Source organism: Cinclus cinclus, chromosome 5 (assembly GCF_963662255.1).
Source record: "Cinclus cinclus chromosome 5, bCinCin1.1, whole genome shotgun sequence".
In the NCBI taxonomy this organism is placed as follows: Eukaryota; Metazoa; Chordata; class Aves; order Passeriformes; family Cinclidae; genus Cinclus; species Cinclus cinclus.
This window is the reverse complement of record NC_085050.1, coordinates 25271710-25290157: the sequence shown is the minus strand read 5'-3', so window position 1 is coordinate 25290157 and position 18448 is coordinate 25271710. Positions and strand designations below refer to the sequence as shown.

The following is an 18448-nucleotide window of genomic DNA, read 5'->3' as shown; positions in this document are numbered from 1 at the left end:
TTAATTTACCTGCCTGATACATATATTGCACAGAAATGGTACAGACTGATCCTCATCCTGTGCCCCTCTGAATTCTGGTTGAATAAGTGTTTCACTGATGTCAACATCAACGTAAATGAAGTGAGAGTAAGATTAGTTTTAAGCAGCTAAAAACTTGTATTTTGTCCTTCAGTATTAATTGTCCTCAGAATGTTCAAAATTAATAGTAAGTAAGCTGGACATCTGCAGCAAAGTACAGATTTAATTATTTTAAATTTTTATCATTAGAGGGGATTTTTTCTTAATAAATGGCTTTTTAATGAAGTAGAGGACCTGAAAAACACACATAATGATATGAAATATACTCAAATACGTTAATATATTAGGACTCAGAATAGATCTCTTTTATGTACCTGTATACAGCCTTATATAAAAGCATATACTAAATAATCTGCACTGCTAAAATATATTCCAGCTACATAAGTCAAATTGCATTGGTTTTTAAAATGTTTCTGCCTTTTCTTTCAAAAATACAAGTAAGTGTTATAACTGTATATGTCCATTTGGTGTTCCTTGCAAAGTATAAGTGTCAAGAAATGTGTTAAAAATCTAGTATTACAGGGAAAAAGCAACTATTATAACATTATGAAAACTTAAGCTCTAACTTCCAGAGTATGCAGATGAGGTATGTGCTGCTTCAGCGGTGTGTATCTAACTGGCTACAGTGAAACAACAGGAGGTACATGGCTCAGATGAGAAAAGCTTGTGAGGATTTTCTTTCTGGTTGCTGCGTTGTAAGATACGTCTACATCTGAGCTTTTACAGTGTGTCGAGGAGAAAGCTGAGCTAGTAAATACACAAAAATTCTTTTCTCATTTAATGCCTACCCCCTAAAAGTAAGTAAAGAAGGAAATACTTGTAAAAACTTGCCAATACTATTATTGGATGCAGTGATTCTTATGGTGCATGTATAAAAATTTATTTGAAACACCTCTTGATCAAAAGTACTTCAGTGCTACTCTCTGTCATTAAATTCTTTCTTCACTTGATTTTTGTCTCCCAATATGTTTGAACCAACTATAATAGTGTTACTTATACACACTAGAGATAAGCTTTGGTGGGACTGGAGTTCTTTTAAAAGTAAGACATAGTAAAAAAAATTGAAGACCTTTTTATTTAGAAGTGAAATTTTGATGCAAATCAGGTTGACTGAGTAATAATTTCAAAGTATTGGAAGATATTTGCACTTCTGATATGGGAGAAAAGGAGGACTTGCTCAGATTTAGTAGGCAGAACACAGCCTGCAAAATAGAGGATAAGAAAATAATCCAAAATCCAAAATTTACCAAGATGGTAAGAGATGGTGTGCTGACTAGAAAATATGTAACCCATACACTGCAGTGCCTTTCAGCTTTAAAATTAAACATTTGTTAAATATTGTCTAATAATTTATATTTGCTCTTTTGATAGTATTAATGAGGATAATTAGTTATTAAAATATTAATATACTTAAATAGTTGACGTATCATTTCAATAATCTGAATTTGATCTAGACCCTGATTGAATTAAGTCATCTTTGAAAAAAACCTACTGGGCTCTGCACTACAAAATGCTTATTTAGTTCTTCAAAGTGCTGCACTTGATAGCTGCACTTAATTACAGCATCTAAAGCTTGTGTTGAAATTCAAGCCTGTGAAGCCAGTTGTGGCTCCACCAGACTGCTTATGTACTTCAACTACTGATTACAGGAGTCAATGACCATATATTTAAAGCTGAGTCCATGTCCAGTACTTGTGTGCTTCTTCTGTTTTTTTTATAAACTCTCTACAGCTACCAGTTCAACCAGAAGTATTTCCTCGTCTTTCTTATGTATTAAATGTTCCCTATGTTATGTATTCAAAAATCCTATGTTACATGGAATAAAAAACAAGTTGGGTAAAATTGGAGGAAAAGTTCTTAATCAAATACAGGAAATTATTTGAGAACTCAGTATATGGAGTTTATTAATAGCTGCTCCCCCAGAGCTGCATGCTTCTGCCCTGTCTGCTGTGCCCTGGGGGTACACGGGGGAGGTTTGCTACACATGCCACTGGAGGGAATTCAGTCTGTGTGAGTTCTCACCTCAGGAGTGAGGAAAGCACCTCTTTTGGGGATGGACATCTGCTGGATTCACCCTGACTGTTTCTATTTGTGCTTAAGGGAGAGAGCAGGGCTGTCTCTGAGTCACACTTGGGACTTATCCTGGCCTGGTGGCCAGAGAGGACCATAACTTCCTTCCTTTTTCTTGTAGTTTTCAGCCTTCCTTTTCAATTTGTGCTATTTATTAACTACCAAATTGTCACTTAAATTAATTGAGCCTGCCAGCTCCATTTTGTGTTTGATGCTGAATAAAACCTTGGTGTTCAGGAAGAAACTTTTGGGTTTGCACATAGAAGCCCATAAGCAGCTCCAGATTTTCTGATTTACCTACAATAGTAAAGGTCTACATATATGATGCCCCATAAGTTTTAGGTATTGTACTCACTTTTGTCTGAAATTTCTTGTTTCAGTTATATAGTACTACAATGATATCTGCCTCAGGCATTCTTAACCAAATGATTTTACAGAATTATAAAATCCTTGATATGTTGATTGATATGTTTCTTTTTGTATAATAAATGTGCATAAATTAGTAATGAGATTGCATGGAGGTATTTAAAAGTCATATAGATGTGCCATTTAGGGACATGGTTTAGTGGTAGACATAGCAGTGTGAGGTTAATGGTTGGACTTGATGATCTTAAAGGACCTTTCCAAACTAAACAATTCTATGATTCTGAGTTCATCTTGCACCAGCCACGCCATAGCCTTAAAACTGGGTTACAGTCCAGGAAGAGGAGATGATCACAGGGCTGACAGAGTGACACAGATGATTCAAACAGTCTGCTTTCAAGCAGCTGAAAGCACAAAGAAGACCATCTTTCTGCCTCAGGATGAAGTTGCCAGGTCCTCTTCCTCGACTTTTTTTTTTGTTCTGAGTTAAGGGAATGCTCCTAGCAGAGCACTGCCTGTGGTAAGGGGTTGTGCTGACTGCCCAGCAGGCACATGTGCTTGTTTAAAGGTCTGTTGGGAAGAAAGCTTTCAGCAGGTGCAGTGGGACCTGTCACAGGCTGAACAATGTCCACAATGTGCACCTGAAGTGCCCCTCTCATCCCCACCCCTTCCTAGTAGCTGTACATTGAGGAATGTCTACATTTGCCCATGAATCCTGAAAACTGACCCTCTGAAACGGAAATGTTTTGGGAAATGGAAGAAATTATGAATAATTGCTTGATATATTTTTGCAAAGTTCTTATATATTTTCAGGATTAAAAAATATAAAAGGAGTCCTAAATTAGTTCTTGTGTGTCTTAAAATGCTCTCTGCTAAATCTTTTGCCATTGATGTGTGGAAGAAATATTTTATGTAAGATTTTCAAAATCATCATCTAGTCAAATACTACTTTATAGTTTACTCTGTATTTTTTCTGTAGCGAAATAAGGTGTAGCTTTTTATTTCATTATATGGATGACACAGCTTGTTCTCATTTAGAAGATCTGCAGTCTGTTTTTTTGGCTGGACCTGTTTAGTAACACAAGTAGGACAATTTATTGAGTACCAGTGTAAATGAGCTACTTGTTGCCATGATGGGTTGTCCTCAAAAGGATTCAATAACTGACGTTTTAAGGAAATCCATGAAGGTGTTTAGAGGAAAGCCAAAACTCCATAGTCACAAATCATGGCAATGCAAAAGCAATACACAAACTAGTAAAATTTCACTGCAATAAAAGAGGTAAACAACTGTATAGCAAATTTCTTTAATAACATTCTCAGCTATATTGCCAAAATTGAGGTAGTAAAAAGGTAATTCTTCACTTAAATTTACTTTCAAGATAATACTAAAAAATAAATATTCTGCATTTAAATGCAGCTTTTCTTGCATTCCACCTCTAGGATATGCTTCCATATATATTGCATGAATAAATGGTTAGTAAATCCAATGTTAAATGGATCAGTTCTTGTTTGTGAATTGGTTGAAGGTAAGTGAATTTGTCTGCCGCTGTTCGCATCATGGAAAACTTTCTTTATGTAAGAAGTGGTGAAAGAAATCCTTATGTTGAGGACAGCAATTATTCTTCCCCTTATCCTCTCACAATCGTAGCAATGCCTAGCAAAGTGGCATCCTCTGCTGTAGTAGTATAAAAATGTGTGGTCTCACTGAAACCAGAAGTTTCAGATGCTCCAAACCAGATCTTCACACCTGGTCATGATATGCTCAGTGCCCCGTCTTGAAATAAAGAATTGCTCTAATCAAAAGTGGGTTTGTGTCTGAACATCAGAAGAGAGAGAAGTCTGTGTAAAGGTGTTGCTGAAGGCATGTTACGCTTTTTAGCAACTAACTCTCCTGAAGGATATGCTCCTTCCAATACACGTGAAATTCTGCTGTTGTTTATTGTGAGGTGATGTCAGGACAAAAGAACAAATGTCTCCAAAGCAACATGGTGTCATTTTTCTGCTAGTGAACATATGAGAAGAATAGAGAGGTGGCATAAAATACTAGGAAAGGATGATTTAAATCAGAGCTTCCATTCCTGACATCATGACATAAGAATTTGAATACAGAATTCAGTACAATAAATTATTAATGGCTCCTTCAATATCTCAAAGACACATTACATGTCTAGCATCTTACTTGGGAAAGGTTGAGAAAGGAGGAATATGAATTGGTTTAAGATTCTGGAGCTTTGGCAGAGATTTCTACAGAATTTTGCCTGCACAGGCAATACAAGTAATGAGAGAAAATGGGTAAGGAAAAAAAAAATCCAGTATTTTGCCAGCTGTTCTGGCACTAGGCTGGCACTGTCTCCTACATCAGCCTCACAGTGCTGCAGGTTTGCGCATTGACTCAAAGGGATTTTGTTTTCCTTAGGAAGCAGGTAGCTGTACCACAGAAAATTATAATAGCTGCTGGTGGGAGTACTTGACAGAAACTGAAGAAACGCAGTCTTCAGGCAGATGATAATTAACAACGAGACTCAACTTCTCTGGCATATTTGAAATGAAATTCAGTGGAAATATTAAATGTGTTTGTGTGTGTAGCTCTTGGGTGAAAGGATGGAAGAGTTAGTAATGTTACACATTCTTTACTTATGTGAACAATTAATAGAACTGCCTTTTGAAGCAAGAGACATAACAACAATGCGCAATTTTAGAGGTCAGAAGGATTAAAAGTATTCTCTGTCTGCACAAGTTTATGGCACACATTGTTTTTTAAACTGTGGGGACATAGCTGAAAGTTACTGGACAAAAATAGCTAAAGGGATTGTTGAGTTTATAATAGAAATAATACAGTAATGGAGACATAGTGGAGTTATAATGCTTTGTTACATGATCTAAAACTACTCCAGTGTATTACGTGCATATTTCCCTTGTTTATTCATCTGTAAAGCCAAATAGTTAACCCTGGTTTATTTCTCCTCAGCTCTGTTGAGGCTGAACATTGCATCAATGACAAATGGGTGCAAGCAAACAGGTTATTTAGAGATGTTATGATTGTTCCAATTTCTGTTTAAAGAAGCCAGTAAAATTTCATAACTGATCCAGAACGGAAACATTAACTCTCGACTGAAAATAGATAAGCTGTTTGGGGAACAGGAGGCATGAGGGAAAGGAAGCATTTAAATCATCCTTGAGATATAGTTAAAGACTATTTGTGAGGAACTCAGACTCTGGTTGCAGCATAATTGGTGTTGTTTATCTTGTTCAAGTCATTCTAGGCCAATGCTCTGTATTCAGCAAGGAAAATGAAACTCGCAGGTCACAACACATGTGATAGGTTTGGTGATACTGTCTTCATGTTCTCTACTGCACAGATGCTAAAGCAAGGTAATATGCTGCAGTGTTTCTCTTCTGCTTGTGAGACTAGATTGGAACTGTGCTCAAATTTTGAACAGGAAATTCTGAATTTTACCTAAAAATATTTTCTGCAGTGTTTTCTCCTGTTTGGTTTCTTACAAGGCATATGTGTCACCTGGAAGATGAAAACATTGATGCTTACATGAGTTAAAGGTAACCTATAAGCTGACAGAAGTGTATTTACTACCATGAGGAAAGTGACCACTCAGAACAGATGCAAGTTTAGTGCAATAACTGCCATCTATTCCATGAAAAAAATTTAATTTATCTTAACTTCATTAACTTCATTTTTTTCTTCTGCTCATTTTTTATTTCTGTCTCTGGTTATAGCCTTCTCGTGAGATGGGGACTCTACATGTGTTTTTACTTACAACTACAGGCCAAAGTCTGTTCACCAGATGTGTCTAAACAGCTGCCTTGTTCTTGGAGAAAACATGGTGAATCAGCTTGAGCTGCAAAAAGGACCTGACAGCTCAGCACCTCTTTCTGCTTGTGGCTGGTGATGGCAATGCTATCACTGTATATGGGCCCACCTGGCAATACTTGGTCTTGTTGCACCCTGAGACCCTGCTGAAATTTTAGAAGCAAGGAAGTGTTTGTGTAAGCTGTGACTGATTACCAGGTGAGAACCATAATAAAGAACTGTTTAATAGTTTTAACACACTCAGAAGAGCTGAAGAAAAGAGACATTAGGCTTCATTAGCTATGGCTGTAGCTGTTAAAGGTAGTGTTGCTGCTCTGTGAAAAATCCTTGGGACTGTTGTGGTCGACTAAACGGAGTATATGCTGACTCACACATGAGGAACCAGGAAAAAAGCATAGGAAAGTGGCATTGGTTCTACCTGCACTTCTGCCAGCACAGACATTAAAACTCCCAACGTACCGTAGGCCATAAAGGACCGTCCCATCTGGATGGAGTCGAATCATTCGGTTTTTCACTGTCACCCCATGGACAAATGATTTCTTGTCATTTTGGAAATACGTGTCCGGCACCCAGAGCTGGTCAGCCACTCTGTTGTCCAGAGTTAAGTTCAAAGGTATTCCAGAATAAGAGACCCTTTTATCCCTCCAGGACTGCTGAAAGTACATGGTCAGGGTGTAGTCCTAGGGAAGAAAGAAGAAAGGTTTTTTCTATTTTCATACCGAATGACTAACCAGAAGTTTATTTTTGGGTGAATCTCAGTAACTGAATATCAGTAGCAATAGGAAATTTAAGGATCATCAGGGCATTGTTGCCATTAGACATGATCATGAGTCTTGGCTTGTTCATATTAGGGTCAACTTGATGCTTACTTACCAGCGGCAGTGACTACACCAGGCTTTCAAAATCACTTAACCCAGAGGGAATAGATAGCACATTTGGGTCTCCAGTCTGTAGATCAAACTTGGTTTCTAAATATTTTTTTTTAATGTGAAAAGACCAGTGTTTAGCTGAGCTCAGCCAAATAGCATTGCACAGCACTGAGGATATTCTTCTGATATTCCCTCCTTCTGATACTCCCTCCCTTCACCCTGAAAGATTCCCCCCATAATCCAGAAAGGTCTAGCCCTCCTCAGGAAGAGCAAATACAACATCAGAACATAATGGATAACTTCCCATTCTGCCTCTGCTGGAGTTGCCAGATGTAATGACTTCAGATAGCCAGGCATATCACGTCTCAGCCTGGGAAATTGGTTCTTTCTGTCCTTGCCAATTTGATTTTACTGTATAGAAATTCAACACCTTTTTACGGTTATCATGTTACAAGTTCAGTGAAATACCATTTTTACAGCCTTTCAGCTTTAATTTTGTCTGAAAAGAAATTGTTCTAAAGGCTTGTGTCTGATTTACTCTCTTGTATATGTCTTTCTGGGAAACTGGTAATTTTAAAGGCAGTCAATTTTTTCAAGTGGAAAAGCCCATGGACTTTGCAACCCATGGACTTCTTAAAAGATGATTAGAACAGCAGTATATGGACTATTAGTTTTCTCTTCCTCACCTCCTCTCCCAGCCCTGTTTTCAAGTGACAGGTCACTTTCTCACACTTTTATATGGTAGAACTGCATCAAAATCATAGCTATTACTGAAAAAGTTGGTCAGGAGTAAGATTTTCTTCTTTGCGATAGAAAACCTTACCTCTGTCATTGTCACAAATCCTAGCCTGGACTCTAATTTTTGAAGAAACAGCATAAAAGCTGTCTGATACAATTTACACTCTTCATCTATAGTGGCTTCTTAAGACTGTATCATTGCCATGAAATCAAAGCAGAGTTGTTACCTTTTGAAAAGACTTTCTGCCTTAAATGTTGCATCCAGCAGAGCTATAATACAAACATAACAGTGAAAACTGTTAATAAAAATACTGCTCTTCCTTGACCTGGGCCAGTAGTGTTGTTTTTTTGTGTGTGTGTTTCTTCTTTGGGTTTTTTTTTCTTTATGGATGAAATATCATGATTGATAATGAGTGGTTATACACAATAGGACAGTTACATCCACTGTGAGCGCAGACCCCAGGTTTGCAAGCATTTCATAGATATGCCCCTTTTCAGACCTGTAAATTGGTTGCTGCACACAACAGACACAAGGAGCTATATGCTGAAGGTTTGTTTGGTGTTTTTACCAGCCTGGGTCCCTAGGAGGAGGTCAGAACATCTTTGCTTTTCAGACCGCACTGGTCAAGCCTGGAACTACAAAGTAATGCAGTGAAGTATATGCTGAAGTTTGCTGAGTAGGTGATGTAATTTAAATAGCGGTACAGAGGAGCATGAACACCAAGTTTTTGAATGTACAACTTGAATAGAGGTGGGTTAGAAGCATCACTTAAAATGAAGTTTGCCCTTAGTTCCTCTTACACATATACAAAGATCAGACGGGAATTGGATGAGAGAAAACAAAAATTAAAAACCAAAACAAAATCAACCAAACATGAAAGAATAAAACAAAACCCACACCCAACACCACAAATACCCCATAAGCCGCCACCACCACTATTCTGGTGAAGTTTCCATACGTTTTATTTGTTTCCTAACCTGCCCTATTTCAAATCTCTTTAGGCAGAAAATCTTTCAGAGATGATTGATAAAATTTGAACCCTCAATGCTGCACCTGGTATCCTCTGCATCTCCTGCCTGATCCAGCAGAGCCTATGTAGCCTGCAGCACAGATGAAACAGAAATTCTGATTATACATAATAATCTTTTCTTCTTCTTGTTTCTTTTATATTTTCACTAAACCTTATGGCTGCTTCTGTGGAATTGTTATGCTGTCCTACAGAAAACCAAACAATTGAGAGTGGTGTCTATACAATGGTTCTCAAAGCTCAATCAAGTGAAGAATAGCCGCAGTAAGATACAAGAGAACTTAAGGAATGTGATCAAGTGAAAGAAAAAGCAATTCTCTCTTGGCTATGGCTAGCAGAAGAAACTGAATTGCTATTTTTAGTATCATAGTCTGTCAAAAAATTTTGTTACATCCAGTTGTGCTTTACACAAAATGCTGCTGTTGGCATCACCACAGTAGAGAAAGTGATCTGGTCTGCAATTGTGCTATACTGTGGAGAAGTACATGGCAAGCCAGCAAGTGTTAATAAGGAAAAAAAAAAATCTGAGCTTCATCCTAAAGGAATCTTAGTGTCTCTTAACTGAGCAAACTATTTTTTTTTCTATTCCTCAGTATGTGGGGATATTACTCATTCAGTATTTTAATAAAAAAGAGTAGTCTAACATCATGATTGTGAGAGTTCCTGTTGCAGTAAGTTCATATTTTAAAAAGCATAGTCAAAGACTGTTTAAATGAAAAACAAATTACAGCTGGGCTATAATAACCCAAATTTTATAGTTATAAAATTTCTGATTGTTTTTTAATGGAATACAGCCTTACCTTTCTTATCTCTCACTGGTGAAATATTAACTGCTGGCAAGCCATATGGCTAGACACATCTTTGAGGTTCTTGTATTATTTTTAATATTGTACAGTGGTGCAAGTGAAGTGAGGATTTAATGACTACTTGTCTTCTACCCTGTAAAATTTGCTGGGGATTTTGTGCTTTCAAGCTCTAGACTGTATGAATAATTTCTGAATCTGTCACATCTGTAGAGGTAATTGGCAACAGAATTTTTTTAGCTTCTTATGAAAGCTTCCCAAGATCTCAAGCATTAGTCTAGATATGAAAATAAATCACACTACATTTAACTTTCATATTTAAAAAATTCTATTCATGAGTTTAAAAAGCAGGGCTCAATGTGAAATTAAAAATGAGAACCTTTTTCTGCAGCTAAGTGTACTTTCAAATAATATGTTTTTAAAAGCAATTCACATCTTAACAGAAACACACTAAACATTTTTTTCTGAACTGTACTTTTCTTAATTAAAAAAAAATCTGTAATTTTGCTGAAAAATCACAGTATTTCAGTAGATTTACTAGTGCTGTTTATGCTTTCTAAAAGAGCCTCCTTACATTTTCAGAGCATAGTGAACCTTTAGAGTGGAAAATATTTGAGTGCCAATGATAAAGCTGTTTTGATATGTATCTGGTCTAGTTTCCATTTTCTTCTGTGACAAATTTTGATTTATTATTATGAGATTTTATTTCTCTGTTTTAGTAATTCAGGAATTCTTTTATTTTTTTGTACCAAACCAGATATTTGTAAATGTGTGTATGTAGATGTGTACTATAACTTATAGGTAAATATGCATCAGTGCTTTAACAAAGGGTGTTAGATTGCTAAGACAAATTCTTACATGCTAGTCCTAGGTAAGAGAGGTTCTGTGAAAATATGAGTAAGAGAAGCTAGTCTGTTTTACTCAGAATTGAAAGCTATTTTGTAATCTGAATTTAAGCAGCCTCATAGATGAATACTCACATCAAGCCTCACAATTTATTTGAGGATTATAAATTTTTCAGTAAAGAAAATGAATGGATCATTGAAGCATATTGTACTTAAGGTTAGATGAGCAATTTATAGTTCCAGTAAGGAATAGACTGAAGAGTTACCATAAAAATAGTAATTCCTTTTTTAATTCTGGGGGTTGTTTTTCTCTATTCTTTTTTTGGGTTTTGGTGTAATATGTATGCATAATGTAAGGGCAATAATAGACTTCTTTTTCTTTCCTCTGTTAAACATCTGTAGAACTCTGAAACCAGAAGATATACATTAAAATAACAGAAGAATTTGGACTTGCTGGTAATTTCCACTCTGTGATTTACCAGCTCAGCACAGTAGAATATAATGTGGAATACACTGCTATATTATAACCTAACTTTCTGAGATACACAGAACTGTACTTCACCATGTTTATCAGTTGAATTACATATTCTGGTGGAATAAAAGATGAATTCACATGTCTACTGCACTGGTAGTTGTTTCTTTTTTTACAAATTCCATATTTTAAGGAGAAAATAGGGAATCTTCTAATGTGCAATATTCAGCTTGGTGGGAAAGCAAAAAGACCTTTTGGTTTTCCATTTTCCAATGTGGCCTTAATTTAAGCTCTGTTGTCATTTAATGAATTGGACAGCTGGTTAGCATGTTGTGAAATATTTAAGTAATAACTGAATATCAAAGCACACTTTGAAAGTCTTAACAGCTAAAAATGAATAACGTGGACACAGTTATTAACAAAAGTTAGCAAATCAAATAATATTTTGTGAATATTTAGCTGTTGTAGGTCAACATCAGACATTAGCTCTCTACATGAGTTTACACATGAAGGCACTGTGCAGCAAAATGAATACATGAAGTGCACCAATGTCATATGTCTAATAGATAGCAGCATATACTGGTCGTTGTGGGATGAACACTTTGCACCCAAACAATATTAAATTTAAATTTTATTCTTAGGAACCATCCACTAGTACAATATCTGGCAACCTCACAGAAAATGAGATGCAATGAAATTCAGATACATTATAACTTAATCAAGACAAATGTAGCTGAAATTCCAATTTAATATTAAATATAGAGTGATAATCAGAATATTAATACTGACTACAATAATGCCATAAATGTAGAAAAACAATATATGTAAATCCTGCTGTGATTGCAAACTCTTATTAATTGGAAAAGAGTATTTTCTGTGTTTATCTGGCACAAGAATAGGAATGGCAGAGTTTCGAAAGAATGGCAAATGATAAATTTGCAAATTGCAAAAAAATTGTACTTATTCCTATGTAGCAAGAATGCTAATGTAGGAGCATTGGTGCGGCTGTTAGCTGTTCAGAAAGTGAATTTTCCTACCTTGGAATTCCAAGGGGAGCTCTATATTCTCATCTGCAAAAGAGCTACTTTATTATGGTAAGAGCCTACAAATGGTGATGTGGGTTTTGGGTGTGGGGTTTTGGGTTTATGTTTGGAATTTGTATATATGTTTTGTGTTGGGGTTTTTTGCTTGTTTCTGTGCAGGTTGTTTTTGGTTCTCCCCACCTCTTGCCTGCCCCTGATGCTCAATTCTGGATACTGCAGAGAAATTAAGGGGAAAATTTTGGCTGAAATTAGGGAGGAACAATATACTGGTTCTACTCATGCTCTGTTCTAAGAATGTCAGGGGACTTGCAACTGTGTATTAAGTGTGCAGTCTAGCCAAGCAGGGAAGCCAGAGAATTATGGGGCACAGTACTAGACCAATTGTACTTGCTTTCCTTTCTAAGGACATAGTTTAGTGTTCCTGTGGTTGCTTTCAACAAAGACTGACTCTGTATATGTTACCCATTTCTTCTCCTCTTCTATCCAAAGTAGTGGGAAGTGGGGAGAAGGAGCACATACCCAAATTATTCCGTATTCCCTGGCCTGGTTCACAGGAGGCCGTGGTTCCTGTGAACTACACTTCTGACAGGGAAAATGGAAGAGAAAGCTAGGTCTTCAGGACAATAGGATAAAACCCTTCTATTTTCCATACAGAAGCTGTTTGGAGTTCTTTAACAGGATCAGAATTTTCACACAGCAAACTTCAGTTTTGCAGAAATCATGTTTTCCACCAGAAAATTACAGATCATTTATAGATGTGAGACTTCTGTAGGAGAAAAAGTTGTTTGAGGTCTTGTTAGGTAGGCCAAGGGCCAGGTCCTATGCTTTGGTTAAACAGCCCCAGGCAGTGTTAGAGGCTGGGGGCAGAGTGGTTGGAAAGCTGCCCAGCAGAAAAGGACCTGGGGATGCTGGTCAGCAGCAGCTGAACACAAGCCAGTGTGTGCCCAGGTGGCCAAGAAAGCCAGTGGGATCCTGGACTGTATCAAGAATAGTGTGGCCAGAAGAATCAGGACAGTGATTATCCCCCTGTACTCAGCACTGGTGAGGCTGCACCTCGAGTGCTGTGCTCAGTTTTTAGCCCTTGACTGCAAGAAAGACATTGAGGTGCTGGAGGTTTTCCAGAGAAGAGCAACCAGCTATTGAAGGGTCTGGGGTGTAAGTCATCTGATGAGCAGCTGAGGGAACTGGAATTGTTTAATCTGGAGAAAAGGAAGCTTGGAGGGACCTTATCTCTCTCTACAACTACCTGAAAGGAAGTAGTCAGTCTTTTCACCCAGGCAATGAACAACATGGAAAGAAGAAATGGTCTCAAGCTGTACCAGGTAGGTTCAGGTCAGATATCAGGAGGAATTTCTTCACCGAAAGGGTTGTTAAACATTGGAAAGGACTGCACAGTGAGGTGGTGGGGTCACCAACCCTGGAGGTGTTCAAGAAGCAACCAGATGTGGCACTTAGTGCCTTGATCTGGTTGACAAGGTGATTGTCAGTCAAAGGTTGGACAACGTGACCTCAGAGGTCTTTTCCAACCTAAATGATTCGGTGATTTTTTTATTTTGCTTGATCTAGTTGGTAGTTTCCATTGCTAATAAAGTACCTTGCATTTTTGTTGTTTAAATGTGCTGATAATTCTTCAGGAAAGCCTTGGCATTTCTAACTTCACAATTATGTGTGTGGCATCACAGTTGGGGTCTTATAGAAAGAAGCACAGATCTATCAGGAATCCATAGATCTGTAATGATGATACTCTTTATTGCTCGAAGCAAAGCCAAGAACAAGATTAGACTCATAATAATGTTGGAAGTGAAGGCATCACTGTATTGGGACCCAGTATTACTCCTTGAAGTCAAAGCAGAAGTCCCCTGAACTGCAATGGGACAAGAATTACATCCAATCATTACAGGGAGAGCAAAGCAAAATATTTCTCAGTTGCAACCATAAACTATTTATTTTGTTGCATTTTGTTCAGTGTTTTAGTAATAAAACTTAGCAGAAGCAGTAATGATTCTGACATTTAAATGGGCTATTGTTATGATCGTTCTGTTCCATTGGTTTTGTATTATTTAACACAGAGGAGAGTAAAATCCCAGTTTTATCTTGTGTGTTCTGTTTTGCCTCCTGAGCAAGAACTTCAAAACTTTAAAACAAAAGCCCACTGCCTTGTCCTTTGCTGATTTTTTTCTCTCTTATTTGAACTTTGCTAACCTGAATGGCTCAAGTGTGCCATTTGCCCTTTGTATAGCAGGAAGAGAGATGACATTATTAAAACAAATACAGATCACTTTGTTTAGAAGTGGACTTGCCAAAATTTAGCAGGAAAGTAAGGCAGCAGGTAAGGCAGGCTTAGAGATGCATTACTGTTATTCTCACTGTGTGCTGGAAGCTCCCTTAACAAAGGCATAAAACTACTATGCTATTCTCAAACTTTGAGCTGCATAACCCACTCTCTGGGATAGCAGTGAGATACACCAGTATAATATTTTTCACAGTCCAAATTTAATACCATGCCTGTCTTAAGTGGCTATGTTGCCAAGAAAAAGAATCAGAGCATGTCCATGGTATGATTCATATTCCTGGAAAGATCAATCAACTGCTTTTAGCAGGAAACAAACAATGGTATGTATTCCCTTAATATTTGATTTTGCTTTTGAAGCTGCCAATATTTTTTTGTATAGAGGGTAGTAGTGTCATAAAGATGCATGAGGGGAGGGGTGAAGAACAGGGAAAAAATGGCACAGGAGATATCCACACTGACGTAAAATGTCATTGCAATGAATGCTGGAGTAAAGAAATAAAAGTGTAGTGGTATATACAGTAACTGTATTCAATGTGTTAATGTATTTTTTACATGCAGCAACTAACAATGTCCTTGATACTTTGGCTCCAGTGAGGGCACTTGATGTTTCAGAAAGAACAACTGAAGAGAAAACAAAGGAACAGAAAAGTTTCTGACTGCCAAGTAGCTCACAGTCCAAAACACATTCATGAAAGTCAACATACATCTTTTAAGAGCAAATGCAGACAGCAGTAAGAGAAAAACATGCTTTCTCTCAGGCATGTCTCAGTGACACAGCTAAAACAGGTTTTTGCTAAAACCCCTCAAACAAATCCAGCTTGTTCAGGTGGCCTGTACCTGTCCATCTGTGTCAAAGGACTCCAGCTAATGCTCAAGACCAAGTATTGACAACTACAGTGGAAAGCTATTCTAGGTATTATATGCAGATTTGTGCTGAAGTCTGGAATATTTTAGCATCCTTCTCCTCTGAGTTTCACAAAAACTTGTCTGCTCATATGAAGACATCAAAGGAAATGGTGGAACAATATTTGAGGACTGTGACCTTGTGCTCAGGAAGTGCTGTCCTTATCCTCTCTGCAAATAGGTGGAGAGAGCACCCCAAGGAAAATAAATTTTAAGCTTTAACTGATATTCCAAAATATTTCATCCAACTTGGAGATGAAGCATCAATACAAAGGAGTAGGACTGGGCATTTGGGTGAAAACTGTACTTTCCCATCTTCTTGTGTGGGCTATATGGAGATGGATCTCCACTAACTGGAGGACTGACTCTTGAGCTGGGCATAGATGAGCTCTGAGTGTCTATCATATGGAATATGATGTGAGGACTAAAGCAAACTAAGCCCAAAATAGTTGGGAGGGTGCAGCACTTTTAAGCTTCTGTGAAGGAAAAACCTTGTAGAAGAGTAAAGAATTAATTAAACCCCACTTCCCTTGCCACCTATAAGCAAGATAATTGGAAAGCAGCCTGTTCTCTAACAATGGTTGTTGCTGAAGAACTTGATTATTTTTTTTCCTTTGTAATTTCCGTCTAGCTCAGCAGGGGTGAACTATGAGACTATTATGGAGTGCACTGAATGTCTAAGGAGGATGACACAGTGCTAAGAGCTCAGTAGAATTCTTTGTGCTGCAGGCGAAGCTGAACTGATTGCAATCTTAGGACCAGATGGGAGAGGTTTGTTAATTTTTGTCTTGAGCCCTATTGTATAAGCCCTAACAGTACCAGAAATCTTACAGGAACTGGACAGAAAGTTAAAGAAAATACAAGAATGGAGTATCAGCAATGTAAAAATGAATTGGAATCATAGGACAAACTAGCTGATCACGTGAAGTAAAAGAAAATCCACACAAACTTTAATACTGTGTTGAGCAGGGCCTTATCTTAAGACAAACTTAAAAGTAAGAAATCAGAAGTAAAGACAGCCAACCATAGCAAGACTCTTTGGCTCCAGAAGATGTTTAACAATGTAGGAGGGAAGATACATTCATTTTAGTATGAGGTTGGGTTAACTTTATAAAAAACAGCAACTTTTTTTTTAATGTCTTAATATATGTATAAATTTATTTTTTACCCATTTAGGAGCAGGAGTTATTACTATTTCTATGGGTCTGGTGATTGAAATCTATTTGATTCCTCCTGCCTGGCTCTCAGCTGTCATTCTACTATATCAATTCTCTTTACTTTCGAGTGAAGCAGATGGAGGTCAAAGTGACATGCTATGAGTCAGTTGCTCTACCTGGAATAGAAACAGTAATTACATAGCTGCTGCCAGATCTTTAAACTTGTGTATACCTTACTGGCTTTTTTTTTTTTGTGTGTGTGTGTGTGTGTATTTTGGTGGGTATTTTTGTTTATTTTTTTTTAATTTTTTTAATTGGTTGGTTGCTTTGTACATTTGTATGTAACTGCTACTTTTCTTTTTTTTTTCTCTAAATGCTCAGTTCAACTTTATTTTATAGTTCATTATGACTGAATAGTGTTCTATAAAATGGTTGTGATTATAATTATCTCTTACATGGCCAGAGATATTTCTCTGGTATATTTTTGGCACCCTGACTGCTTTACAGAATTCTAACCCATAAATCATAGGTCAGGCTGATACTCACATTTTGTGCTGTATTTGGAAAGCAGGGATAGAGGGACATCACGACATTTCTCCTTTATAATGACAGTCAAAAGGGAGGTATTTTGTGCTTAGAGTGGAATAGCACTAAGGGTATTAGTGACATTGTCATAGTACTAGAAGACTACTGACATGCTAGTTGCCAAATCCTCTGGGAATTTCTAGTCCAATCTCCTGTCAGAAGCAGGACTGTCACCAACCCTGTCTCAGGTGCAGACACTGCTTTCTCTAGCAAATCTTGAAGACCCTCAAGAACAGGAATTCCACAACATCTGTGGGCAGACTACTGCAGTGCTGCACTACTTTTTTGGTGAGAAATCTTTCCTGACACCTACTCTGACCCTCCCTATGTGCAGTTAGTAATTACTGCCCTTCATTATTTCATTGGCTACTACTGAGAGTGGTTTAACCGCAATCTTCCCTTCAGGACATTCTAAGCTTCCATGAGGTTTTCCTTTGGCTTCTCTCCTTGCCAACTGAAGCAAGGCAAGTTCCCATGTCTCTCCTGATAGGTTATGTGCTCAAGGCCCTGGCCACATTGATAGCTCTTCACTAGATCCTTTTCAGTTTCTCAGTATTAGGAAAGAAATGGGAGACACTGTTGACAGTGAAGCCGTACCATTACAGAATATGGGAGGGTAATAATTTCCCTCTGTGCTGCCCATACCCCTGCCAGTGTCACTTAGTAAACGGTTTACATGAGGAAGGTGCACACTGTGGCTTGTATTCAGCTGCTGCTTAATCCATGAGTTTCCCATCTGCTGAAATCTGAGTTTCCTGGCTGGACCTACAGAGGGGTATAATGTTTGCTGTTTTTCATATCACCAGAGACCTCTCTGATGACACACGTTTTTCACCAGGGCAGGGAGTAGTTCTGAAATTATTATCAGTGAACTCCTAATGAACTGCTAATTACCTTTGGACCCCTGTTGTATGCATCTTTGTTTTACAATTAATGCAACTAGAGAAGCCTTTCTTGTTGCCCTGTCTCTTTTTACTGTCAGGTTCAACTAGGATTTGAAGCAATATTTTTATGCTTCACAGAATGAAAGACTCATTTAGGTTGGAAGGGTCTCATTGAGATTGAAAGAGAATTTGAGACATGAAAGTCAAAGGCAGCCTTAGCTGCTCTCCTGAAATTCAGGGCTGTGATCCTGCTTTGTGTTGTTTTTCTCTCCTCTCAGATTCCTGAATTTCACCATTTCATAGTCATTGCAACTGAGGCTGTCTCTGACTTCTTATCTCAGACAAATGTTTTCTTCTTTTAACCACAAGGTTTAGCAGATCATGTTTTCTTATTAGCTTCTCAGTTACCAGGAAGTTGTCATCACTGCATTCAAGAAGTCTTCTAGATTTTCTGAGCCCTTCTGGCAGATAGAGCAGGGGTTAGTCTCCTA

At 37.6% G+C, this 18448-nt stretch overlaps 1 protein-coding gene across 2 annotated transcripts in view; it reads right to left on the bottom strand.

Moving 5' to 3' along the window:
* The window catches only part of GABRB1 (gamma-aminobutyric acid type A receptor subunit beta1), a 119359-nt gene that overhangs the window by 46101 nt on the left and 54810 nt on the right, over positions 1-18448 (bottom strand). For both annotated transcript variants that reach the window (XM_062493497.1, XM_062493495.1), the window contains exon 4: positions 6797-7017. In XM_062493497.1, the coding sequence (XP_062349481.1) occupies positions 6797-7017 (221 nt within the window). The remainder of the gene's footprint in view (positions 1-6796; positions 7018-18448) is intronic.